Source organism: Balaenoptera ricei, chromosome 2 (genome assembly GCF_028023285.1).
Source record: "Balaenoptera ricei isolate mBalRic1 chromosome 2, mBalRic1.hap2, whole genome shotgun sequence".
Taxonomy (NCBI): Eukaryota; Metazoa; Chordata; class Mammalia; order Artiodactyla; family Balaenopteridae; genus Balaenoptera; species Balaenoptera ricei.
Genome location: NC_082640.1, coordinates 32,153,565 through 32,180,848, shown reverse-complemented (window position 1 = coordinate 32,180,848; position 27,284 = coordinate 32,153,565). Strand labels below are relative to the sequence as shown.

At 42.1% G+C, this 27,284-nt stretch overlaps 1 protein-coding gene and 1 long non-coding RNA gene across 6 annotated transcripts in view; one reads left to right on the top strand and one right to left on the bottom strand.

Moving 5' to 3' along the window:
* Nucleotides 1-14,784, bottom strand: part of LOC132359055 (uncharacterized) — a 32,599-nt gene extending 17,815 nt beyond the window's left edge. For 2 of the 5 annotated variants that reach the window (XR_009500714.1, XR_009500713.1), the window contains exons 1-4: nucleotides 14,617-14,784; nucleotides 5,781-5,964; nucleotides 3,425-3,594; nucleotides 2,905-2,970 (exon numbers count right to left, since the gene is read on the bottom strand). This is a non-coding gene — a long non-coding RNA (uncharacterized LOC132359055). Of the gene's footprint in view, nucleotides 1-554; nucleotides 2,971-3,424; nucleotides 3,595-5,780; nucleotides 5,965-6,798; nucleotides 6,845-8,309; nucleotides 8,468-14,616 lie in introns of those variants that run through there. The other 3 variants (XR_009500712.1, XR_009500711.1, XR_009500715.1) reach the window with 3 other exon arrangements.
* TRPM1 (transient receptor potential cation channel subfamily M member 1) overlaps nucleotides 1-27,284 on the top strand; it is a 70,590-nt gene that overhangs the window by 40,063 nt on the left and 3,243 nt on the right. The window contains exons 16-24 of the mRNA XM_059912295.1: nucleotides 2,909-3,031; nucleotides 3,579-3,710; nucleotides 5,772-5,900; nucleotides 8,235-8,486; nucleotides 9,577-9,751; nucleotides 11,325-11,345; nucleotides 12,124-12,268; nucleotides 13,507-13,709; nucleotides 14,658-14,790. Coding sequence (XP_059768278.1) covers nucleotides 2,909-3,031; nucleotides 3,579-3,710; nucleotides 5,772-5,900; nucleotides 8,235-8,486; nucleotides 9,577-9,751; nucleotides 11,325-11,345; nucleotides 12,124-12,268; nucleotides 13,507-13,709; nucleotides 14,658-14,790 — 1,313 coding nt within the window. The remainder of the gene's footprint in view (nucleotides 1-2,908; nucleotides 3,032-3,578; nucleotides 3,711-5,771; nucleotides 5,901-8,234; nucleotides 8,487-9,576; nucleotides 9,752-11,324; nucleotides 11,346-12,123; nucleotides 12,269-13,506; nucleotides 13,710-14,657; nucleotides 14,791-27,284) is intronic.

Genomic DNA, 27,284 nt, shown 5'->3' with positions numbered 1-27,284 from the left:
TTTGCTGTGCAGCAGACATTAAACACAACATTGTAAATCAACTCTACTTCAATAAAATTTACAAAACAACCTGGGTCTGGTCCAGCCTCTGCATCCAGCTGCCAAGTGGCAGGAGATAACAAGGGCAGAGGAGCATCCCCAAATCCACTCTGTGATGAAGTCTACAGGTCCAAATGTTCTAGCTCTTCAACCCATAAACAACCAGGAAACATATATTTTAAAAAGCAATTTTTAAACATGCCAGAATTTTAAAGAGCAAGATGAAACTATAGAGTCTACAGCAGTGCTGTCCAACAGAAATAAAATGCAAGCCACATATGTCACTTCGAATTTTCTAGTTAAGAAAGTAAAATTTTTAATAGTTACAAAAAGTTTTTTAAGTACATTGTAAAAAGTAAAAAGGAAGCAGTTGAAATTAATTTTAATAATATATTTATTTAAACCAGTATATACAAAATATTATCATTTCAACATGTTTTTGAAAGGAAAAATATCACTAATGAGATAGTCTATATGCTTTTTTTTGTACTAAGTCTTTGAAATCCAGTGGGTATTTTTCTATCATTTCCTTCTTTACCTAATGCTACTTTTAGATATAATGTCTACCCAAAGTTATAAATATTTGTAAGCATCAGATTTCCTTCCAAGCATTTTTAATTCACAACATAAATATATAATTATTTTAAAGCAGGGATGGTTTGTTCTTTTTTTAATTTAATTCTTTGAAAAGGTCATAAGGACATGCACATATTAAAAAATTAAAACTATTTTAAAGTATAAGTGACAAGTCTCTTTCCCAACTCCTGTCCCCCATATGGCTTGTTCTACCCATTGGCAACCACTGATATTTGTTTCTTATGTATATTTCCATATATAAAGCTACTATGAATAAATATTCTTTTTTTCCTTTTTTTTCATGATGAAGTAAATATTCTTTTTTTTTTTTCCTTTTCACAAGGGTTGGCATAGTTGTTGTTTTGTACCTTCCTTTTTCACTTCCTCTGGGACACAGACTATTCCTTCATTCTTACCCGCTTCCCCAGTTCTCCTTCATGGCCGATGGCCGCAGTTTATGGCCAGTCCCCATTGAGGCCATGGAGGTCACTTCTGCCTGGGGGTGCTACACTCACTGCCACCATGAGTGCTTTTGGACACATACTGTGTCTCACGTATCTGCTGTATAAATGTCCAGAAGGGGAATTGGTGGCCCCCTGGGGATATGCACTTGCAATCTTGATAGCTGTCCTTCTGTGGAGGTGTCCACCTATAGTGTAGGGAATGTCTTGTTTTCCCACAATTCCACCAATACAGTGTGTGAGCAAACACTCCAATCTAATGGTAAAAAATGAGATCTCTGTGTAGTTTCTTTGAATGTCTCTTATTATGAGTGAGGACAAGCCCATTTTCCTCTCAGTACAAATGTCTCTAAGTTCACTGCCTTTGCCCATTTTTCTGCTGGGTTGTTAGAATTTTTCTTCTTGACTTCTAGAAGATCCTTTCTAAATAGAAAGATTAGCCCTTTGCCTGTCACATGAGCTGCAAATATGTTTTCCCAGAAGTTATTTTTTACTTTGGTTAAGGCATGTTTTCATTGTGCAGAAGTTTGTGATTTTTTTTCAGTATCAAATATATTGATCTTTGTTTTGATTGCTTCTTGATTTGGGAGCCTAATTAGAAAGGCCTTCTCTTACTCTCCATTTATGAAAGAATTTTCATGTGGTGATTGTTAGTTGTTTTATCTTCTCTCTGTGCCCCCTCCCTTTTTTTTCTTTCATGAAATATTGGAGCTAGATGCAATTTATTCTGGTGTATGTGTGAGATATGGATCTAACCTAATTATTTTCTAGATGATCACCCAGTTTCTCAATACAGTTTATTAAATAGTCATCTTTACTCCTCCCATTGGAGGTGGTGTTTGTATCACAAACTAATTGCCTATGTGTAGTTGAATCTTTTTCTGGACCTTCTATTCTGCTCTATTGTTTGGTCTCTTCATGCACCTGTACCACTTTGTTTTAATTATTGGTGCTTTATAATATAATTTTTAGTATATGGTAGAAATAACCCTTTTGTGTTACTCTCTTTTTTTTTAAGATTTTTTTGATGTGGACCATTTTTAAAGTCTTTATTGAATTTGTTACAATATTGCTTCTCTTTTATGTTTTGGTTTTCTTGGCTACGAGGCATGTGGGATCTTAGCTCCCCAACCAGGGATCAAACCCACACCCCCTGCCTTGGAAGGCGAAGTCTTAACCACTGGACCGCCAGGGAAGTCCCCCTTTTGTGTTATTCTTAATAATGGATTGCTGAGGGGAAACTTTAAAAAATTAGCATTGATCATTGGGAACAGAGTTCAGTATTGGAGACACACTGCACGGCACTGACAAAAATGACAAGGGTTTCCATCTATAAGCTAGGCCATCCTTTTGCTGTCTAGGCTGAGCCCAAGTAAGTCCTATATTCATCAGTCACGTTTCTCTTCCAACTCTTGGTCCATATATTCACATTGACATCTAAGTTATTCCTATATAAAATATTTTTGGTCTACTTCACTAGAGGTATCATTTTATTTACTTATTTATTTTTACTTACTATATTTTACTTTAAAAAATTGCCTGCTTTGAAACTCTATGCAAGATCTTCTCTTTTTAAGTCAGGATTCCACACAATACTGCTTGCTGTTCATCTAGAACAATTTGGTGGATGATCTTAAATTTCTCAGTGTCTGCAGTTCTATCAATATACCAAACAGAATAAGCCACAGACCGTCAGAGCAGAGATAGACCTGTTCCAGGGCTGCTAGATTACTGAGTAATGCTGAAGATCATAATTAAAATTTTTTTGCCTATACTAGGAAAATTTTCAAGAATTGCCATAGCTTAAAATCCACTTTTCTCATCATACCTAGGTTATCATGGGGATTCTTCTCCCCCCGACCATCTTGTTTTTGGAATTTCGCACCTCTGATGACTTCTCATATCAAACATCCAAGGAAAACGAAGACGGCAAAGAAAAAGAGGAGGAGAATATGGTCAGTGATACCCTTGATTCTAAAAGTATCCATCAACTCTCATTTTCAAAATAGTTGTGATTTCTCTTGCCGTGAATTTAGAAACTGCAAGAATTGGGGACATTTTTATAATCCTTGATTTTTTTTTAAACATCTTTATTGGAGTATAATTGCTTTACAATGGTGTGTTAGTTTCTGCTTTATAACAAAGCAAATCAGCTATACATATACATATGTCCCCATATCTCCTCCCTCTTGCGTCTCCCTCCCACCCTCCCTATCCCACCCCTCTAGGTGGTCACAAAGCACCGAGCTGATCTCCCTGTGCTATGCGGCTGCTTCCCACTAGCTATCTATTTTACATTTGGTAGTGTATATATGTCCATGCCACTCTCTCACTTTGTCTCAACTTACCCTTCCTCCTCTCCGTGTCCTCAAGTCCATTCTCTACGTCTGCGTCTTTTATAATCCTTGATTTTTGAGGCACCTGTCTGTTAAATATGGTGCTGGAGTCCAAGGCGTTTCCCATCTGGCAGCCTGCTTGCCACGTGCTCTGCTCTGTTTCCAGGATGCGAATGCAGACACTGGCTCGAGAAAGGGGGACGAGGAGAACGAACAAAAAAAGCAAAGAAGTGTTCCCATCGGGACCAAGATCTGCGAATTCTACAACGCTCCTATTGTCAAGTTCTGGTTTTACACGGTAAGCTCCCCACCCTTAGCCTTCACCATTTAGCCTGTTTTAGACATGTCAGAATGAAGAAAATTGTCAAGGGCTTAAAAAGAGTGTTTTTTTAAAAAAAAAATCAATGGATTAAAATTAATTATGAAAACAGAAGTGGGACTAACTCAGAACCTTCAACTAAAATTGGATCTAGATAGATATCTTGTCATATATTTATACATAGGAATGTGGCCATCCTAGCCCCAAATACACCATTTCATAAAGCAAAATAGTCATATTCTATTTGCTCAAGATGAAGGATTTTTCAAATGTCTTTAGTAATACAAACTTAGGGAAGTAGAGTTTTATTCCAACAATGAACAAAGATGACTAGTATTTAGAGAGCAAGCTCACAGATGTCATTTTTCAGGAGACTGACGGGGTTACTCAAAGAGTAGGGTTGAACCCAGAGCATGAAGTCCTGGATTAGAGGAGCAAATCAAGGCACCTCCACTCTCAGGTGCAGGCCACACTGACCTCGTGACCACACTCCTCCAGCCCCATCGGTGGCCTCTGTCTGGGCGGCTCCAGCAGAGCGGTGCACCCAGAACAAGAGTGGTCCAGCCTTATGCACGCGGATGGGCAGGAAAAGTGGGTCGAGGAGACTGGAGCAGCTTGGAAGGCTTTGGAGGAAACTGGCTCAGGTGCAGGCCGTCCCAGCAGGGGTGGCAGGCATGCCGTGGTTCCTGCAACCACTGCGGTCGGGGGAGGGACAATACTCATGAAGTCCCAAATGCCAAGCAGCAGCCCACGCCTGGCACGTCCTGGCACTGCGGTCCCATTAGTGACTGGGCGCGAGCAGGTGATGGGAGGAGAGGAGCCAGGTCCAAAGCCATGGACAGGGTGATGGATGAGGAGGGCAGAAGGCAGAGGCAGAGCTCTGGGGCATGGCACCCAGCGGGCTGCATGGGGACCCAGGCCAACTATAGCCTGGACACCCAACCTTTTGGCAGCCACATCTGGCAATACCACCAAAGCCACAGCTGCCCACCTGTTCTGGTCAGAACCAGCTGAGGACCAGGAAGATACCTGACCTCCACAGATGCGTATGAAGAAGGCAGAGCCAGGGGGCTGACGAGCTTTGGGCGTCTCCCCAGGAACTCTCCCCAGGGCCTCTAAATGCTGCCTCTGGATGTGGGGAGGGGGTCGCACGTTTTATAGCTTGCCAGGGGTTCCCAGCACAGCCCCACTTTGAGAACTCTTGCTCCAATCCTCCTGCAAAGACTAGATAGTGGATACATGTGATGCTACCTGTATCCTGGTAAAACTTAAACAATCAGGAGGGGGGCATCTTTAAAAAAAAAAAAAGGCTGCGAATCACAAATATACAGTTGCTAGTATACACCCTCCCCCCCACCTCCCCAAGACTTCAGAAGGGGCCTGTACCCGTGGTGCGTACCGCTTCAGAGTGAATCAACCTCGGTCATCTTCAGACCACCTCCCTCCACCTCATAGCTCACTCCCATATCCCTCCCAACTCTACATGCTGCAAGGATAGGCACGCTGCTGTGGGCACAGCACATCACAGACGTATCAGGGTTGACCGAGGGGCCTCAACACAGGTGTGTGTACCTGGGAAGACACCTCATGCCATCCTCCTCCCTTCGAACCTCCCACATCCATCAGCAGTGGAAAGGTTCAAGAAGGAAATTTGCAAGGCAGGGAAGAGTCAGTAACATTTTCCAATTTCCAGGAATGTAGAGGGCACACCAGTCAACTACTAAAAGTTTCCCGACTCATCATAATTTCGTGCAACTTTATAATTTCCCCTTGAGGCTGATAGTAGCAACAAATACATCTTCATTTAGAGAATGGACTGTCAGTGCCCATATCGCACTAAAGTACAAAATGCCTCCCCCTCTGCCTCAAAGTCCTCTGCCTGCACCGGTGATGTGAGTGGAAGTTTTCCTCTAAAGGATTCGGTGCACCTGGAAATGAAAATTTGTTCTAGAAGATGTGTCCACTTGTAAATAGGGTTTCGAAGCTTTTTTAAGGCACGTGTGACCTCCCCAGACACTGCTCACGGTTTCTGCCTTTCAGATATCTTACCTGGGTTACCTACTGCTGTTCAACTACGTCATCCTGGTGCGGATGGAGCGTTGGCCCTGCCTCCAGGAGTGGATCGTCATCTCCTACATCGTGAGCCTGGCCCTGGAGAAGATTCGGGAGGTGATGCTCCAAAGGCCTGTCCCAGCCCCACCCACCACTGACTTCAATTCGGATGTATCTTCTTCTAAAAAAAAAAAAAAAATTTTTTTTTTTTTTTTGGCTGCGGTGCGTGCAGGATCTTAGTTCCCCAACCAGGGATCGAACCCATGCCCCCTGCAGTGGAAGCACAGAGTCTTAGCCACTGGACCACCAGGGAAGTCCCCAGATATAGCTCCTTATTTTAAAAACGTATCGTGCAAATCCCAAGTGCCGTGGAACTTCTCTTTCGAGGTGTCACAATCCCAAGTTGGTTCCGTTCCCTTGCTTGAGATTTATACACCTTCTGCTTCCAACTGAATTTGAACTTGGAAATCAAAACACAAGGCAGAATAGATGATGTTTAGTAATAAAAATAAGTCTGAGTGCCTAGAAAAGCAGCATAAACGCTGCCAGGTACCTGAGATAAACCAATGACTCCAACTGGGTACAAATTTGGGCTCCGTTTTCTCAGAGCTGGAAGTAGAAAGGGAGATGTAGGAGATGACATTTCTCCTGTAACTCAGGACTTTGAACCACACTTGTCCTCCCTCCAACCCAGATGGGGATTCTTGTGCAAGGGGTTTATTAAAGGAGAGCTCCCAGGAGAGCAGAGGGAGGCAGCAGGGTGGCCAGGCCAGAAGAGGGGACGGGGCTGAGCAAGGTGTGGCTTCAGTGGAATCTGTCCCTGGCCTAATCCTGCAGGGGACTCTGAGTGTAAGTAATACTGTAGAGTCTGTCCCACTTTGACCAAAGGGAACAGACTTTTGTACCCACATCAGCCAGCCATCAGCATCTCTGGGAAACCGGCTGCAATTGCCCAAGGGGGCAGGTGGGAGCCGAACAGCGGCACCTGCAGCAGATGGGGGCTGGGTGCACCCACCTGGTGGAAGCCTCCAGTGCCTCTGGGCTGGCCGCCAGCACAACTGCTGCAAACAGAGGGAACAGGATTTTCAAAGAAGTATTGAAAAAGGACAGACACCATCTCATGCAGACTCGTGTCACAGGAGACTTGAAACTAACATGTAACTTCAAGAGGGCAAGCCCTGCAGGCAGCAGAGGAAATATGGGCCAGGTCCTTTTCTTTCTAATATCATCTGCAAGTTTTAATTCTTTGTATCAGTTTATAAAGGGAAAGCTTATAGCCAAGAAAAAGTGAACTTGAGAAAGCACACAGCAGAATTTCATATTCTTTCTGATAGAGAACCAATATTCTTATTTTGCAATCAGCAGTGACCCTTTCACTGAACTGAAAAATTATCGCTGGCAACTTCTTCCCAGGAGAGCTAATTCGAGGCTGTCAGTCTGATGACAGCCCGAGAAACGCAGAGTGCCAAATCTAAAATGTTATAACACATCTCCTACTACTCCTGTTTCTTTTCTAGCTGGGCTTCATTCAAACTTTGCCCACTTTACAACTGGAATTTCCCAAGTGGCCTGCCGTGCCACCTCTAGGGACACCGTGAGCTCACTGAGCATCAGCCATGTGCTGACACTGTTCTTTACCTCCCAGTTATAGGAAAGAGGGTGGGCGGCCATCAGTCAGAGTGCACAGGTTGTTAAACTAGTGAACGCCTTCTGGGTTGGCCCATAAATAGCCACCACCCCATCCCACCTCTGGAGTCCCCAGAACCTCCCCAGAGTCTCGGTAAGTAAAGGGGTACCACTTTTAAGACCCCCACCCTGCTGCACGCCATAGCTGCATACGTGGGGCTTGCTCTAAGTGTGCCCGTGCCTGCTGCTTGTTAAATATTTTCAGGTTTACTCTGAGGAAATGTCCCTTTAATCAGTGGTGATTTTGAAAGAGTAAGCTCTCAAGCAGGAGAAAATCAAGTTCAGCTTTCCCCTGACTTCCCATCTCTGAGTTACAAAGGAATTTTGGCTGATAAACATTTCCCATCCCAGTTCTGCCATCTCCCCTGGGTGGACTGCCCCTCTGTGGGACCACACAGGTTTATCTCTGCTCTAGAGTTTTCCTCCTGGACTAACTCTGGAACGTGGGCTCACAGGCAAGTGTCCAGAGAATTAGAAAAGGGATCAAAAGGCAGCTACTTTAATTACAGCCAGAGGGACATAATTTAGAAGGCATTTCCTGAGAGTTTGTGAAACCCTGACTCTAGGAATACAGAGGATTTTGTGGAATTTCCCTTTCTAGATATGTTTTTCTGCCTGAGAAGATTAGTACTTAGAAGTCTTGAGCAGGAAAGGGGACCAGATGCCCTGGAATGCTGCTCCAGTCCTAATGTCCCAAGATTCTAAGAAGACAAGTCTTCCAATACCACGCTCCCTTGTTTTTTGTTCTTTGGCATTTCTTTACAGATTCTCATGTCAGAACCCGGTAAACTCAGCCAGAAAATAAAAGTTTGGCTTCAAGAATATTGGAACATCACAGACCTCGTGGCCATTTCCATGTTCATGATTGGAGCCATCCTCCGCCTACAGAAGCAGCCCTACATGGGTTATGGCCGCGTGATCTACTGCGTGGATATCATCTTCTGGTACATCCGTGTCCTGGACATCTTTGGTGTCAACAAGTATCTGGGACCCTATGTGATGATGATCGGAAAGATGGTTAGTCCTGACGCCCCGTGAGTAACTACAGACACGGAGACTGTGGTTAGGACCTGAGGCCAGGCCTCCAGCGTGGCTCTGTTGCATTTCATTTGATCTTTCCCTTGCAGTTGGTTTCCTACAGGAAATGTTCTTTGCTTTAAGATACATAGTTCTTCTACATACTGACAATTTAATTAAATCCAATTGACGAACATGAGGTTGAGGGCCTACTGTAGGTACATGTATTTCTGGCAATAACCCGATGCATAACCTCCTAACGTGCAGTAGAAGCCAGAGACAAAGGGGGCCCGGGGTCACCCTCCCCTACCCCTACTCCACACAGTCTTCAGCTCATGTGCTCTGGCCTGGAGTGGACACAGGCAATTCGTGTGATGAGGTCAAGACAAATCCATGGCAACATTTACTCCAGAACAGGCCATAAAATATGAAACTAAAAATGAACCAGCAGATCATCCTTACATCACTTAAAATAGCCCAAGTGTTGGGACTGGTCCCAGAAGAAAGGAAGTCTTCCAAGCTTAGGAATAACTCTTTGTAAGGCAAGTTTTGAGCAAAGGGATATATGGTTGAGCTAATCCCAGCCAGGGCCCTCATCTTCGGGGATGTTCAAAATTAAGAATTATATAAGGTCAGTATCCATAGTAACCAGAGCATTGCTCATTGCAACTACTCACTGTTTGTATAACGAATGAATATCAGCATGTACTCTCAACTCATGATCTCATTACCTCCTTAGATATCTACTCCTCTTACTCCTTAGTTTCCCTCACAAATTCCTGTATTTTCCCATAATTGTTCCCTTTCTCCATTTGCAGTTGTAGTTACTAAAGGAATTTGTTTATGGGTAACAATAGAGGAGAAGAAAGATTGAGAGCATGAGATGAGAATGGCAATGTTCTAGAGTAAGGTGTATGCATTGCATGAAGTACAAGAATCAGTAGCCCACGGATGGAATGGAGGGAGGGGAAAGAAGCTTCCTCCATCCTAATTAAGCACTCATGAAGTCTCTGAGGAGCACAATGTAATGAACCAGGTGAACTTGGCCCATGAGTCAAGACAGTAAGAGGCCCATTTCCTCTCTCCTCAGATGATTGACATGCTGTATTTTGTGGTCATCATGCTGGTGGTGTTGATGAGTTTCGGAGTAGCCCGTCAAGCCATTTTGCATCCAGATGAGGAGCCTTCTTGGAAACTGGCCCGAAACATCTTCTACATGCCCTACTGGATGATCTACGGAGAGGTGTTTGCAGACCAGATAGACCGTAAGAATAGAATTCATAGTAAGATTCTCTTCCCTGCTTCCCAAGGCAGATGATCAGTTCCAAATTAATGGAAGAGCCTGTGTTAATTTGGGAATAAAGTATTTTTTATTCTGCCATAGGCATCAAATTATTTTATGAAGAAATCAGTGCAGATTATGAAATACAGATTTTTGAGACATCGGTCCTGTCTTCTACTCTGAGAACCACTAACTGGAATTCTGAGTCTCACATCCCTTGAGCATGTCCTACACATGAATGTAGTCCCAATGCCAACATCCTAATTTTTCTTCAACCTGAATCTCTTTCTGCCCCGAGATAGAGCTGGTAGTGTTATTTCAGTCAAATGAGATAGTGACTATTGCCATGTGTCATCCTCTTCTTCAAGCTTCAGAACCCATTTTCCACATAGCTATCCATTTCCTCTTCACTCCTGGAGTGATATTTTTGTATTATCAACAGTATTCTGGATGTTAGCAGAGGAAATGAGCTGCAATCCTGCATGGATTTCTGGGGAATGCAGGCCCCAGCTCTGGCCAGGCTGAGCTGGTAGGTCACAGTGTCTCTTGTGTTGTAGGGAAGTGAAGTTCAAATGCTCTTATGCTATTTCACCCAGACAGTTACGGCATCACCAATGAACGAGCATCTTCAGACCTATTTTCATGTTAGCACCAATATTTTAATTTGCATGTTGTGCTCTGTCAAAAAGCACCAGGTACAATAGCATGGCTGCTACTTCCAGTAGAAGCAGAAGCTTCTTGAGAATAGAAGGTTCTGAACATCCTTGCCTTGTAGAAAATGCAGGGTTGTTCGGTATATCTCCACTAAGTGAGACTGATAACCAGTCGCACAACGCCTTCTACCTACTGGCTTTCATCACGTGATTCAGAACACATCCTTATCATGAGTATCTCAGAGTCAATTAGCGAATGTGTTTGTAGCTTGGTAAACCAGAACATAAAAATCTAATCTGGTTTCAAAGGAATATTAGCTTCAGTAAACATACATAAATGCTAAAAGTCCCTGGATCCAGACGTAAGTTGTAATATTTTTATTTTTTTTAATTAAATTGGGTAACAAGAGAAGATGAAGAGGCAAACTTGAGGCTATTTTCAGTGACACCATGAAATGTAGGTTTTCAGTTCTTGGTCTGATTGTTTCATAATAATTTTGTATTTATTTGTGCTTATGATGTGTTTGTGTTGGGATACAGGGAATGCTTGATTGGTCAACCTACATGTTAAAATGATCATCTGTCAGTAGCCTCATGTCTTTTTCACAGTTTTTTTCACTAGTGAGTTTTGCTATTGCTTATGACGTGGTAAAATAAATATTCATGAAATATATATACATATATTTCCTAGAATTAATAATGTGTAAAATTCTCCTAAGTAGATCACTGTTTCCAAGCGTGAATCTGCAATTCCCAAGCTTGAACACTTTACATTTCTTGACAGCAAAACAGTTCTTGTGTTGTTCATCAGTTGTTTGACTTTTCTCTCAACTGTCTTATTTTTTTTCTTCCTTCCTGTCAAAACTAAAAAAAATAAAATGCTGCTTTCCAATCACTCTATAGTGTACGCCATGGAAATTAATCGTAAGTTTATGCATAATTGATGACTCTAGTCCATGAAATGTGTGTATTAATTAGTTTCTTCCTCAGCTAATTACCGATAGTCTTATACCAGTTTCAAATATTTCTCTTGTTTTTTGGTGTCAGTACTTTTTTAAATGATAAGGAAGTGAAAAGTAAATAGACTATAAATTCATGGATATTACTTCACTAATTACTGTTGAGATCATCCTCTCTTTTTCTTCAGAAAATAAGTCCCATATGATCAAAGTGGCATTTCAAATGAGCAGAGAGAGAAAAGATTCTTTTTCAAACATCACTCAGAACAGTCAATTAATGGATTGGAGGCTAGGGGGGATCCTTACCTCCTACCTCATAATAAAATTATTTTCAAAGTTAATGTACAAATGACCAAGAAGACAACATAAGTTAATGTTAAATAATTAGAAGACCCAATCACTTTCTAATGGATAACAGTAAAGAAACCATAGACGCATAGATAGATGCGTCTGCTTAAAAATGAAGAACTTCTGTATATGACAAACACAACACAGAAATGAGAAAATGTTTACAAATATAACAAGTTAAGAATGACTGTCTGTGAGTGCAGAAATGAGTTCCTTATCACCTTTGTATGAACTGATATTTTTCAATTATTATTATTATTTCAAAATTATTGCTTATGAAATCAGAAAAAAAACATAGTAAAAAAGAAATAGGTCCTTTAATAGCATAGGTCAGTTTATTTATTCTTTTCATTCTACGTAAAAGACAAGCACAAAAAGACAGACTCTCGTTTCAGCTCCTTGTGGTGACAACCAGTACGATGAGGAGGGCAAGCGGCTCCCTCCCTGCATCCCGGGCGCCTGGCTCACGCCCGCCATCATGGCATGCTACCTGCTGGTGGCCAACATCCTGCTCGTGAACTTGCTCATCGCCGTTTTCAAGTGTGTGTCACCGCTGATGACCGTATATTTGTTATTTATTATTTTACAGATTTTCAGTGTAATCTCAGAAATCTCCCAGGTTGCCCAGGATTTACATGGAATTCCACTAGGGCTTTCAAATGCGTAGAATTTTTCACAATGTTTTTTTGTTCAACCATAATCAGCCTTCATGTATTCCTAAATCAAGAGTTGACACTTAAATACATTTAAATTCAATCTTGGTTAGTATTTTAACACTTTTGGCATGTATTTTAATCTAATGAAAATATTTTCTTAGATGAAAGTCTCCTGAGACAGAGAAGATTTATCAAACTGAGCCTTGAATTCATTATCAGAGGCACAGAAAGCAAAGTTAATTTCATAGGCTGTGACAATTACTGTACTATTATATGAAATATTTTTCTTATCACTTACTGAATAGAAGATAAAATGGCCTAAGAAAGAAATGGCTTAAAATCCACAATCAAATTTCTTGTAAAACTTGCCCCTTTTGGCATGATATGTTGAGGATGTGACCATGCTTAATAAATGTTGAAAAAATTTATTTTAGTTTCTAAGATGAAAAATGTGAGGGAAAAATCCTTCACAGAAATATAGACTCTCAGAGCTGACCAGGGCATTGGAGAGAATCTGGTTACACTCCTGACTTGACAGATGAGAAAATGAAGGTTGACAGAGGTTAACTGACTTTTCTAAGGTCCCCGTGTAGACAACACGCTTGATCAGGATTCCAACAATTCTAGGCTTACTGCCTCCCACTGGAAACTCAAAGAAGACAAAGACTGTACCTACCCAACATCCAAAATAACCCACTTTCGATCAAAATGTTCAGTAATTAATCAACTCAGTTCCAAAAAAATGTAGTCAGCTAGTTGACTGAATTTAAAGTTTAAATACTTCAAAATGCTTAGTGGGATGGCTCATACCTTTAAATATATGAAATAAAATTTCCTGAGCAGTCAGTAGACTGTGGTGTGGTTTTGCAAGAAAGCAGTGGGTAGCAATTTCAATACACTTAATTCTTAATTATTTATATGAGTAAAATGTCCTTGAATGTTGGTAAGCCACGCTGATAGATAAACCAAAAGACAGGTCATTCAGAGTCAGTACTAACTTGTGGAATGACCCCAAAAGGCCATTTCATTGCATATTTTCAATTCAATGTGAGTAACTCTGATTGCCCTGGGAAATCACTATTAAAAGTAATACAACTAATTAAACATGTATTCTTTTTAAAGCAATACCTTCTTTGAAGTAAAGTCAATATCCAACCAAGTGTGGAAATTCCAGCGTTATCAGCTGATTATGACATTTCATGACCGGCCAGTCTTGCCTCCACCAATGATCATTTTAAGCCACGTCTATATAATCATTATGCGTCTCAGCCGCCAATGCAGGAAGAAAAGAGAAGGGGACCAAGATGAACAGGATCGTGGATTGAGTATGTGCAGGACTCTTTCATTTCTATCTTGGGCTAATCTAGAAAGACTATTCTAATTGGATACCTGCATGGAAATCTCCTTAAACTACTTAAATGTGTGAAAACACAGCACTCTATCCAAATGCTATTCTTTGCAGAATGCTTCTCATTTTATGCTGATTTTATTCTAGTTTTGTTTATTTATTAGTAATTAATATCACTGAAAGTCCACTCATGAAGAGATGAGAAATTGAGACAGTTCTTGAAAATAACTTTTCTCTATAAATCCAATGTTCCTTTCAAAATGTTTTTATATATATAAATTTATTTATTTTTGGCTGCGTTGGGTTCTTGTTGCTGCGCACGGGCTTCCTCTAGTTGCGGCGGGTGGTGGTACTCTTCTTTGCGGCGCGTGGGCTTCTCATTGCAGTGCGTGGGCTTCTCATTGCGGTGGCTTCTCTTGTTGCGGAGCACGGGCTCTAGAGCACAGGCTCAGTAGTTGTGGTGCACGGGCTCAGTTGCTCTGCGGCATGTGGGATCTTCCCGGACTAGGGCTCGAACCCGTGTCCCCTGCGTTGGCAGCCGGGTTATTAACCACTGCACCACCAGCGATGTCCTCAAAATGTTTTAGTGTGTTGCGTCTAAAGAGAATGGGAAGATACTCCTGTCCACTTGACTCTATCCATAAAATACATGCAAAACGTTTTCCGGAAAATCATACTTGGTTTCACTTTCCGAATAGCTGTAATTTGGATTTTTGTGTTAAAAAGTGAGCCGTTTAGCTCCAGCGGAAATGTCAATATGATCGCCGCATATTACAAGGAGTCTTTGTGTGATAACCAGCGGCAGGAGCAGGGAGCTGCCTGCAAGGGATGGGGAAGGGAGCTTGGTTAAAGGCGGGCTGTGAAATTCGCAAGGACGCACCTACCTGGCTGGTTTCTCACGTGGCAACCGCTTCTGCCTTTGCAGAGCTGTTTCTCAGCGACGAGGAGCTGAAGAGGCTGCACGAGTTTGAGGAGCAGTGTGTCCGGGAGCATTTCCAGGAGAAGGAGGACGAGCAGCAGTCGTCCAGCGAGGAGCGCATTCGCCTCACCTGTGAGAGGTGCGCCTGGGGCGTGGCCACCGCGGGGCGCGGCGCGCAGGGCACAGGGCCAAAGGGTGCGGCTCCTCCGTCCCGTCTAAGGGGAATGCCAAGTCCATTTACACATTCACTCCCAGTTCTCCTGTTGACTCAACTTTGGCTTTTTAACGTGTTCCCCACCCCCCAAAGTAGTGTGAAAGTTCCAAATGATGGTTACATATTGTATATAGAAGTGAATGATGACATTTATCATAAATATTCCAGGCCAAAACCAAACCAAAACAAACAAAACCCTGATGGTTCTTGCCCACCCCCAAAGTGGGCGCTTTTACAATACAATACATGGGGAGAACCTTCAGGTGCAGGGCTGTGTAACTGCTGGGGACGTTTCTCCACGCCCTTGACATATGTTGTTGCCTTGGCCAAGTGTGGTCTGCCCCGGCTTGACCTCCTCATCCTGACTTGTGCTCTCCTTGCTCCTTCCCAACACCTTTCCAACCTCACGGAGCAGAGGTACAGGAGGGGCAGAGGCGTCTGTCTTGGGTACCCAGCAAGATCAGTATCATGAAGATGTCAGTGCTTACTACGTGGGGAATGGACTGCTTGCCTATATGGGGCAGTGAGTAAATGAGCAGAGGAGGGCAGGTCAGGGAGGAACTGAAAGGGTGATGTGTTCCATACTTTATAGTATTGCTTTTCCTGCGGCTGCAAACTGCAGAGCAACCAGCAAAGGTAGACGGGAACGATCAACCCGCACTAGAGACATTTTTTGAATCATAATTTTTGAGAACCTTGATCACTTCATAAAAGCAACTGAAGCTTGTTAAAGAGCATGAGAGTTGATAAAAGAGTTTAATCAACAATGCATGTAGGGCTTCCCTGGTGGCGCAGTGGTTGAGAATCTGCCTGCCAATGCAGGGGACACGGGTTCAAGCCCTGGTCTGGGAAGATCCCACATGCCGCAGAGCAACTAGGCCTGTGAGCCACAACTACTGAACCTGCGCGTCTGGAGCCTGTGCTCCGCAACAAGAGAGGCCGCGATAGTGAGAGGCCCGCGCACCGCGATGAAGAGTGGCCCCCGCTTGCCGCAACTGGAGAAAGCCCTTGCACAGAAACGAAGACCCAACACAGCCAAAAATAAAAAATAAATTATAAAAAAAAACAATGCATGTAGAAGGATGAGTGTGGCGAGGGAGACATGCCTGAGGGGATTCCAGAGCCTCATTCTATCCTGGAGTCTTCAGCATTAAAGTTTTCTGATACCGTGTATATCATCTGATATACGTGTGTATATTGAGAAACATAAAAACATGGTAGGACTTCAAGAGACTATTTCAGCACATACTTCCCAATCAGGGGCCCCAGCAATTATAGCAGAATTCACAATACACCGTGAAATCTTCGTGGTGGGTGTTCAGGCCAGTGGCTCCACCTCAGCCCACAGGAGGGATGATGCCCCCGGCAGCTGCAGAGCTCTACCCCTCCCGCCCTCCTAGACCTAGTCAACTTGCAATCCTACCAGCCAAACTCGAAGGTTATCTGCACCAACCTTCGGCCTTAATAAGGTATATTTTCAATAAAACTTTGGAACACTTCTTTGTTATTTTACTGGTAATTACTAACCTTTCAAGATATAATCATGATTTCATTATGAGAAAGATAAGGTGCCCCCATCTTGATAACCTAACTTCCACTTTCTAGTTAGACATTAACTTGAATGGAATCACAGGCGTAATTTACCATGGATGGAAATGGTGTTCTCTTTCACCCTGCCTCCTCCCCTCCTCCCTTCCCAGAGCAGTGTTTGGATTTTTACCGTTTTTGGACCAAGGCTCCAGGAATGTGGTTATCAGGTTGCTACCAAATTGCATTTTCCCCTTGGGGCTCCGAGCACACGTAAGAGGAATGAAAGTGCACGAGGCAGTAAAAACAGGCTACTTCCCGTTTGCCTTGGCTGAGCTCCCCGGGGTGACGGGAGCACATTCCTGCCCCTCCGGTTCCCTTTGTTGACTCTTTCTTGGCTGAATCATAGGTGAACGCCAGAGACAGAAAAAGGAGGTCCGGAGAAGGGAGCTTTCCTTCACCCTTAACCAGGACCACTGGGGAGCAAGAGATGGTGGGAGAATGGGAAAAATTAGTTATTTCTACCTAACTGTTGGCACCAGTGATTACTTTTTTTTTTCTTTTCTTTTATTGAAGTATAGTTTATTTACAGTGTTGTGTTAGTTTCAGGTGTACAGCAAAGTGATTCAGTTATACATATACATATATCCACTCTTTTTCAGATTCTTTTCCCATATAGGTTATCACAGAATATTGAGAAGAGTTCCCTGTCCTATAAAGTAGGTCCTTGTCGGTTATCTGTTTTATATACAGTAATGTGTATATGTTAATCCCAAATTCCTAATTTATCTACTTTTTCTGTAGTCGCTTTTTTTTTAATTGAAGTATAGTTGATCTACAATGTTTCGGGTGTACAGCAAATTGGTTCTATTATAGTGGTTCCATTTTATATATATATATATATATATATATAAATTCTTTTTCAGATTCTTTTTCCTCATAGGTTATTACAAGATGTCGAATATAGTTCCCTGTGCTATACAGTAGGTGCTTGTCATTTATCTATTCTATACATAATAATGTGTATCTGTTAATCCCAAATATTTAATTTATCCCTCCCATCAGTGATTACTTTTAAAATCACATTTTTGAGTACTCAGATGTTTCTGCCACTTCTTTAATCTTCCTTATAGATTTGGTTGCTTTCATTTTCTGTGTCACCATTTGCCGTTTGATGATTTTCCTGCTCTTCTCTCAGTGGGACTGGCCCCAGCACTATGGGGATGGCAGGGTCTGGTTAGGGGTGAGCATCTGTGATCAACACCATTGGTGTCTGTCCCTTCCTGACCTCCCTGTGGTCCGGGCACCCTGCAAAACCTGGGCCAGTGATTTGCAAACGTGTTCACACCGGCAGTTTACACACTTGTCGTGCTCCTCCATGCAGGGTGCTTTGAGGGCTTAGGTTCAGGAACCAAATTCATGGCTTTCCCCTATTGCTTGGAAAGGTATATATAAAATTCTACCAAATTAACCATTTATTTTTATCATAGAATTTCAACATTTTGTAAATTCCAACATTCAGTCCCTCAAGAAGAGATGTGCCATGTGACTCAGTTTTTAGCTAACACAGCGCTGGTTGCAACCAGGCATTTAACCCAAAGCCCCAGCCACCAGCCCACCCAGCTGTCTCAGGGCACTGCCCTCAGGCTTTTCCTCCCAAAACGTCCCCCCTGTGCTCCATGAATAGCACCACTGCCATCTCATTCAGCAAGACAGTCACTGGCAAAACATTCAGAGTCCTCCCTCTTCTGCACTAACAATCCCCAAGTCGGATCACTTCCCCTCACCAATAAATCATGGTCCACCCACATCTTTCCTTCTCTACCCCCAGCACCTGAGTACCAGCCAGCATCATTTTTCACTTGGGTTCCTGCAGCTGTCCCCTCAGAAATCAGTCCTTGGAATTCAGTCTTGCTCTTTCAGTCCATTTTACACCAGAGAGACTCTAACCAGCCCCCGCAGCCCCCGTCACCAGCTCGCCTGAAAAGCCCCCTCAGCGGCTCCCACCACTCCTGGGCCCGTGAGGCCCTGCCATCTGTCCAGCCGCACCCTGGACTGTCCGCCCCTCATGCTCAGTCCTCCAGTCTTGCTGGCCCTCTTCCACCCCCTCAAAGCCACTGCTTTCTTCCTGCCGCAGGGACTTTGCACATCCTCTTCCCTCCACCTGCTCATCTTTTGGAACTCTGCCCAAATGCCAATTCCTTCTGGCAAACTTCCCTGACCGCTTCACACCTTAGTAGACTAGGTCAGGGCTCTTGGAGTCTAAGCCCCACGAAGGCAAGGACCAGGTACAAATTCCACTCACCACGTTGTTCCCAGAGCCTGCACATGGCCACGTAGCAGGAGCTCGATTTTTTGGAATGAATGAATGACTCCAAAGTTTGTCTCTTGATTTGAATGCAACTTTCTGTCCTGTCCTCCATGAGTTCCCTCCTGGAATATCAAATAGGAAATCAACGATGCTCCCTCTGGATTCAAAACTTTGGTTTTACTCTTAGGAATGAGGAACAACCTCAATATGCAAATGATTCTGGTCCCTGTAAAAGGAAGGATCCTTCAGATCAGCAAGATCAAAACAAGAGTTGGTGTTGGTACATGTTGTCTCTTTGCCCAAAGGCATAATATCAGATAAGCAAGAGGGCTGGTGCAGGGACAGCCTTTACAAATAACTTCCCAGCACGAGTAAGGTAGAAGTGGTCAACCTAAACATTCTATTCTTGTCTCACCAGTTTAATAACTGGTAACAAGTATCCCTATCAATTGGAGCTTGAAGCCCACCTCTGTGTCTCTCGCAAGCCCACTGTTGAACACACCTTTCTTTTTGTGCTTTGGCATCCCCATCACTGGTCCACAGGTTCCAGAGCAATTGAGTTGGAAAGAATCCTTTCTGACAAAACTTTGTTAGAGATTCAACTTCCTTTTCTCAAACAATGAGAATTATGTAATCCAGTGTGTTTACCTTTTTTCATGGCTTCAAGGAAGCTTAGCATCAAACTTAATATTTAATTATAACAAGTGTATTATTGTAGGGTTTGGGAATATGTGGTGTATATTGCTCTCCTTATCTCCTCTACTCTTTCATATCTTTTATTCCATTTACATAAATTTATTTTCTATGTCTGATATTTCAAAGTATGCAGGATATAACTCATAAATCACACATTTTAAAAGCAGTTGGTCCTATACTTAAGGAGCTATAGGTCGTAGAGTAGCCAAACCTATAATAGCAGGCTCTGATTCCCCCAAAATTCTCTGGGTTAAGTGGTTTCTTGTCATGTTTGTGGATCTGGGTTAAGGTCTTGGGTTTCCTGTCGGCTTGATGGGAAATCAGCTGTTGATCTTGAGATCTTCTTTGGCGTCCTCTTCCCAAGTGACCAGGAAGAGAAGATTATGGTAAGAAAGACCCTGACAAGAAAGACAAGGAGAGAAACAAGACAGTAATTAGAAAAAGACCTGAAAGAAAGATCAGTCTTAGAAAGGAGGTGGGATTCCTCTGATGGAGAGAAGGTCATCCAAAGACACACACGTAGGGATGGAGAAGGTTGGGGAAGAGCTCACCTGAATGCCTTAATCTTATAAATTAATAAGAGTCAACAGTGCTTGGATGATGGGGGAGGGGTGGGATGAAGTGGTGGAGTTTTGACATGCCTAGTAAATGACAATCTTGTTCCTTACCTGACTCTGAAAGCCAATTCAGAGAAAGACGCAGACATCAGACAGAGGTAAAAATCTCAGCTTTATTAGTAATAAATGTTGTGCTAGAGGGTGTGGTCCAGTTCTTGCCAAATGCACACCCCAGAAGTAGATGTCCCCACCCAGTCACAGGCAGCACCAGCAGCCTGCAGGCCTCCCTTCTTCCCTGCTAAGCTTACCGTTCGACCTAGACAAAGTGAGAATCCACGCTCCCTGCAGGCAGCTGGCTCCCAAAGAGAAAGAGAGAAGCATACTCATGTCCTGGTCCCCAAACTCCAGCCAGAAAATTAATTCTCTCAAGAGTAAATGAGGGACTTCCCTGGTGGCGCAGTGGTTAAGAATTCGCTGCCAGTGCAGGGGACACGGATTCGAGCCCTGGTCTGGGAAAATCCCACATGCTGCAGAGCAACTAAGCCCGTGAGCCACAACTACTGAGCCCGCATGCCACAACTACTGAAGCCCGCACGCCTAGAGCCTGTGCTCCCCAACAAGAGAAGCCACCGTAATGAGAAGCCCACGCACCGCAACAAACAGTAGCCCCCACTCACCACAACTAGAGAAAGCCTGCGCGCAGCAACGAAGACCCAACACAGCCAAAAATAAATAAATAAATTTATTTTTTAAAAAAAGAGTAAATGAAAGGCTGAATCACCCAACGGACAGAAACCCAAATGAAAAAAAAAAATGAAAGCAATATGAGACCTATGGGATAATATAAAACATGCCAATCTATACATAATAGGGATCCTGGAAGGAGGAGAAAGAGAAAAGGGGATTGAAAATGTATTTGAAGAAATTATGGCTGCAAACTTCCAAAACCTAAAGAAGGAAACAGATATCCAGATACAGAAAGCAAGCACAGAAGGCCCCAAACAAGATAAACCCAAATAGACCTGCACCAAGACATATTATAATAAAAATGGCAAAAGTTAAAGATAAAGAGAGGATTCTAAAGGCAGAAAGAGAAAAACAAAGAGTTAATTACAAGGGAAACCCCATAAGGCTATCAGCTTATTTCTCTGCTGAAACTGTTGCAGGCCAGAAGGGAGTGGCAAGATATATTCAAAGTCCTGAAAGGGAAAAATCTGCAACCTAGGATACTCTACCCAGCAAGATTATCAATTAGAATAGAAGGAGAGAGAAAGAATTTCTCAGACAAGCAAAAACTAAAAGAATACAGCAATATCAAACCTGTCCTACAGGAAATATTGAAAGGTCTTCTCTAAATAGAAAAGAATTAAGAATCTATAGGAAAGAGAAAATCACAATTAGAAAGTAAATCACTTAAGTAAGCCAGTACACAGATTAAATGAAACGCTGGAGAGAGGCCAGGAGTTTTACAGTCATGGAAAATTCCGACACGTAAGAAGAAGCAATAGGAATGGTGGAAAGGAACCCGCCCAGCAACATTACGGACTTGAAGCCAGTAGGGAGGATTTGAGTTCACCTTGAGGGAAAATGCAGTAGGAAAGTTGTTAGCCAAGAGATTGCCTGGTGGGAACAATGGCAACCCAGCTGTGACTTTGTATTGGGCCAAGTCAATGTGGCTCCATGACTCTCATAGGTGACTGTGACATATTACAGCCCAAGGGCAAGGATGCAGAAAATGAGTGATGCATGAGGCACAGCAAAAGGGAGCTTGATGGGACCTTGCGGGTACCACGGTGATGTCAGGGTTTGCAAACGGCAGCATAAACATATTACATCGGCTCCAGCCACCATTTATCCCTGCCCAGCCCTGGAGTCCTAGTCGTGATAGATGAAGGCTTAGGGATTGTCACTACTATGTTGGAAGTAAGGGAGAAACAACCCAGGATATATCAATAAGAGCTTCACTGAGTGCCTGACCCGAGTCTGGCCAGAGTAGAGAACATAGTCAGAAAAGGCTAATGATTTAGATGATCTGAATTCTAGAAACCAAGGAGGTCTGAGGTGTGGCCATGTTGGTGTGTATAAATGATGCGGCATAGAGGTAGAATCCCAGAGAGCTTAATATTCTTTCAGCAACTACTCAGACTTTTGCTTACTAAAAAGAATGAGGACAGAAGATTTAAGACTTGAGTCTTGTTCTTTGTTTAGTCTTTCACATATAAAAACTCCAGAAGTAAGCACACCCAGGTTCTACCCTGGCTGTTCTCTCTACAATTACTAAACTTAAAAGGCAGCCCCATATGAAGAAGCAGATGGAAATTAAAATAGCTGAATGTAGAATTTGGACAGGATGAGACAACTTTATGATCTATAGACCTGAAATAAAATGACAGGGTAGGAATAGTCTTAAAACTCAATATAGGCGACCATGGGATCTTGAAACATGGGTTTCGTCAAGTATGAACTGGACCTTGTTGCTCCACTAACATTATGTTTTTGTGTTAAATTTTAACTCTATCATTAAGGAAATGTTCCCATGTAATTTATGAGATGCCTGGCAGGTAAAGGGTGATCGTTGCCCATGAAAAGATGACTGTACATAAAACAAGTTTTAATAACTGGCTTACTACAGAGCTCCCAACGTCTATGTTCTGTTCTTAGGAAAGACACACAGGACTCTTACCATGAGAACGTGAATTTGGACCTTATATTTAATAGATCAGAGTCTATGAAAGTCCAATAAAGTTATTCCCTACATAGGCATATATTCTCTTGGAAGTCACTACAGAAGGTCCACAAATTTATAGATTGTTGTGCCTATTATTTGAATGGAATGGAAAACATTATTCACAGTGCCTTAACAAAAATGCATTTTAGTTAAACTCCTTTCAGGTTTAGTGGTATAAGATTCAAAATCAAAACCCTTAGGTACTAGATATACTGAGATATGGATAAAAAGTATTTGAAGATTTGTAACCACCCCTACTCATATGGTCACGTCATTCTATACCTGTTCAGCACCTAGAGTTCAGGGAGTACTTTCACTGAAAAGATTTTGAAACTAAACTGAAACTGAAATCACAGCCCACAGAAAGCATCCATAAAAGATAAAAAATGATAAACTGGATTTCATCAAAATAAAAATCGTTCACTCTACAAAAGACACTGCTATGACGATGGAAAACAAGGTACAGACTGGGAGAAAACATATGCATATCATATATTTGCTGTAGGACTTGGGTACAGAATATCTAAAGAACTCTCAAAACAATAATAAGGGGGAAATGACCCAATGAAAAATGGGCCAAAGATTAGAAGAGACACACCGGGGAAAACATAAGTTTGGCAAATAAGTACATGAATCAATGTTCAACATTATTAGTTATTAGTAAAATGCAAGTTAAAACTATGATGCGATACTTCTACACACATATTACAGTAGCTAAAATTTTTAAATATCAGTAATACAAAGTGCCAAAAAGGACTCTGAGTACCTGCTGGTACACATATACTGCTCGTGGGAATATAAAATTCTGAAAAATGGTCTGGTAGTTTCTTTTTTTTTTATTGAAGTCTAGTTGATTTACAATGTTGTGTTAATTTCTGCTGTACAGCAAAGAGACTCAGATATATATATATATATATATATATATATATATATACATTCTTTTTTTATATTCTTTTCCATTATGGTTTATCTCAGGATATTGAATATAGTTCCCTGCACTATACAGTAAGATCTTGGTGCTTATCCATTCTATATGTAATATTATAGTTTGCATCTGCTAATCCCAAACTCCCAATCCATACCTCCCCCACACCCTCTGCTTTGGCAACTACAAGTCTGTTTTCTATGTCTGTGAGTCTGTTTCTGTTTCATAGATAGGTTCATTTGTGTCATATTTTAGATTCCACATATAAGTGATATCATGTGATATTTGTCTTTCTCTGTCAGATGTACTTCGCTTAGTATCATAATCTCTAGGTCCATCCATGTTGCTGCAAATGGCATGATTTCATTCTTTTTATGGCTGAGTAATATTCCATTGTATATATGTACCACATCTTCTTTATCCATTCATCTGTTGATGGACACTTAGGCTGCTTCCATGTCTTGGCTATTGTGAATAGTGCTGCTATGAACACTGGGGTGCGTGTATCCTTTTGAATTATATTTTTCTCCAGATATATGCTTAGGAGTGGGATGCTGGATCATATGGCAACTTTATATTTAGTTTTTTAAGGAACCTCCACACTGTTCTCCATAGTGGCTGCACCAGTTTATATTCCCACCAACAGTGCAGGAGGGTTTCCTTTTCTCCACACCCTCTCCAGCATTTATTTGGCAGTTTCTTATAAAGTTAAACACACACTCATCATATGAACCACTCCTAGGTATTTATCCCAGAGAAATGAAAACGTATTGGTTCAGCCACTCTGGGAATCAGTATGGAGTTTCCTCAAAAAATTAAAGATAGAGCTATTCTACAATCTAGCAATCCCACTTCTGGGTATTTATCCAAAGGAAATGAAAACAGGTTACCAAAGAGACATATGCACCCCATGTTTATTGCAGCATTATTCACAAGAGCCAAGATATAGAAACAACCTAAGTGTTCGTCCATATCATGTAATACTACTCAGCAATGAAAAGGAACAAACAGCACATGCAACAACTTGCATGAATGTCAAAGACACTATGCAGAAAGAAGCCAGTCTCGAAAAGTTACCTACTGTATGATTCTCTTTATTTGACATTCTCAGAAAGATAAAACTATAGGGATGAAGAACTGATCAGTGGTTGCTAGGATTAAGGGGAGGGGAGGGTGTGATGACAAAGATTTAGCACGAGGGAGTTTTGGGGGATGGGAGAATTACTCTGGATCCTGATCATGACATTGGTTATAGAAATTTATATGTGTTAATATCCATAGAACTGTACACCAAAAGAAAAAATAGTCAATTTACTGTATGACAGTTTTAAAAAGAAAACATGACGTTAGAAATATGACATATTAGAAATATGTCATTTAGAGGAAATCAACTTTACTTAATGGGAAAGCCAAACAAATCACTTTGGACCTAGAACAGTTTTTTGTTCTGTGCTGAAAAAATATTTCATTCTGTGCCTAAAGGAAAGCAGAATTAAGATGTCCACGTTAGGGACTTCCCTGGTGGCGCAGTGGTTAAGTATCCACCTGCCAATGCAGGGGACACGGGTTTGAGCCCTGGTCTGGGAAGATCCCACATGCCGTGGAGCAACTAAGCCCATGCGCCACAACTACTGAGCCTGTGCTCTAGAGCCCGTGAGCCACAACTAGTGAAGCCCGCAAGCCACAACCACTGAAGCCCACACACCTAGAGCCTGTGCTCCGCAACAAGAGAAGCTACTGCAATGAGAAGCCCGCACACCGCAACGAAGAGTAGCCCCCGCTCACCGCAACTACAGAAAGCCCGTGAGCAGCAACGATGACCCAATGCAGCCAAAAATAAAAAATAAATTTATAAAAAAAAAAAAGATGTCACAAGTTAGGAAAGCTCATATCTCACTATGAGCTCTGTCGTAAATGATAAATTTCTCTTATATGTTTTCCTGCCATTCAGTGTGTCAACAGATATGGGGCGCTTGTCAAATTGTTTCCTACAGAGCCTCTCTTTCCCCATCTGAAATGGAAATCTCTCCTTGGATTTCCATCTACGGATGTCATGTCAAGGTTTGTGAAACATGTTTAAGCCATTGTGGGAAGTCACAGAACAAGGCTGACATGGGAGATAGTTCCTCACGCATCCTTTTTGTTAATCATTCCAGATCGACATGAACTTCACCTCGGTTTTTTTTTTTCTTTCTTCTTTCACACATACTCTAAAAACTCAATACGACTTCCCTTGATTTGGCATAGCCGTCTAAAATGTGCTGTCTCCACCTCGTTGCTGTTTACGACGAGCCTGATATAGCATCTGACAATTTTTCTTAACCTAAACCACATCGTGAAGCTTTGTTTCTTCCACAGCTTCAAACTAAGGGGGTGGCAGTAGGGATGGGACATTTACAGGACACCTAAAGAGGGGTCCTACACAGAGCTTGAAAACCTATTCAACACAGGGGGGAGGGAGGTTAGAGAGGTGTAAAGGAGACAGAATCAGATGAGTTTGAGGTTTCCTTTTTCTGTGTGAGTGGCCAGCAATGCTGTTATCTGGATTAGGTCACACAGGGAAAAAAATAGGCAGAGAATTATAAAAGATTTGAGAGGAAAGATATGTATCTATATTTTACCAGCTTATTTATTTTTAAAAGTTTGCACAGCTGCTTTAATCTCTAAATGTTGTGTTTGTTAAAGGATTTCAAGTTTGTTCCAGAGGCAATGCAGTTTTTAACACAAAAGGAATGAATCCTTGGGGCAGTAGATTTGAAGTGAGCAAGGAGACATGACATTTAACAGAGAAAACCAAGTTGGACTTGAAGTCCTGGAAAATTAATAGTGTAAAGTTCTTCTGATGGTCCCTGAAATGCCGGAGGACAGGGAACACTTAGAACCTGTTGTCGGCTTCCCTATGGTAGGGAAGCTTTTTTTTTTTTAAATTTATTGAAGTATAGTTAATTTACAAACTAACATAATGTTGTGTTGGTTTCAGGTGTATAGCAAAGTGGTTCAGTTATACATACACATATATATATATTTTTTTTCCCTTATAGCTTATTACAAAATATTGAGTAGTGTTCCCTGTGCTATACAGTAGGTCCATGTTGATTATCTATTTTAAATACAGTAGTGTGTATCTGTTAATCCCAGTAGGGAAGTTTTTAAAGAAGGAAGTCACGTCTCCTCATACATGGTGAATTTGGTGAAGTTGGTCCTCCTGGTGGCAAACTTCCAGGAAGCCAGACCCTTCCTGCTCAGATGATGTGGTTTCCTAAGGGACATAAAAATAGTCCTCTCCCCATGAAAAGGGTTAAGAATGGAAGCCAAGGACCCTCCCACACAACAGAGCGCAGCTGTCAATGTGGCCAACAGAAGTAGAACATGAGCAAAAGCAGTTCTGGGAGAATGTAGGACAAGGTAGCTGCAAGAGCAGCAGAGTGGGGAGAGCACAGGAGATGCAGTCGGGCAGAGGGCAGAAACAGTGCAAGAAGAGCAGCAGGTAATCAGGAAGTGGAGGAGAGGAAAGCGAGCGCAGGTGAGGGAATTTAGAAGGATATGCAGAGAGGGTAGCAAAGCCATATTAGACACAGACTCGAAGCAAACTGGGTGACCCTAAAGTCTGCCTATACATTTCCACAGAAAGATAAAAGGTGGGCAAGAATCAACAGATAATAAAAGTACAAAGTG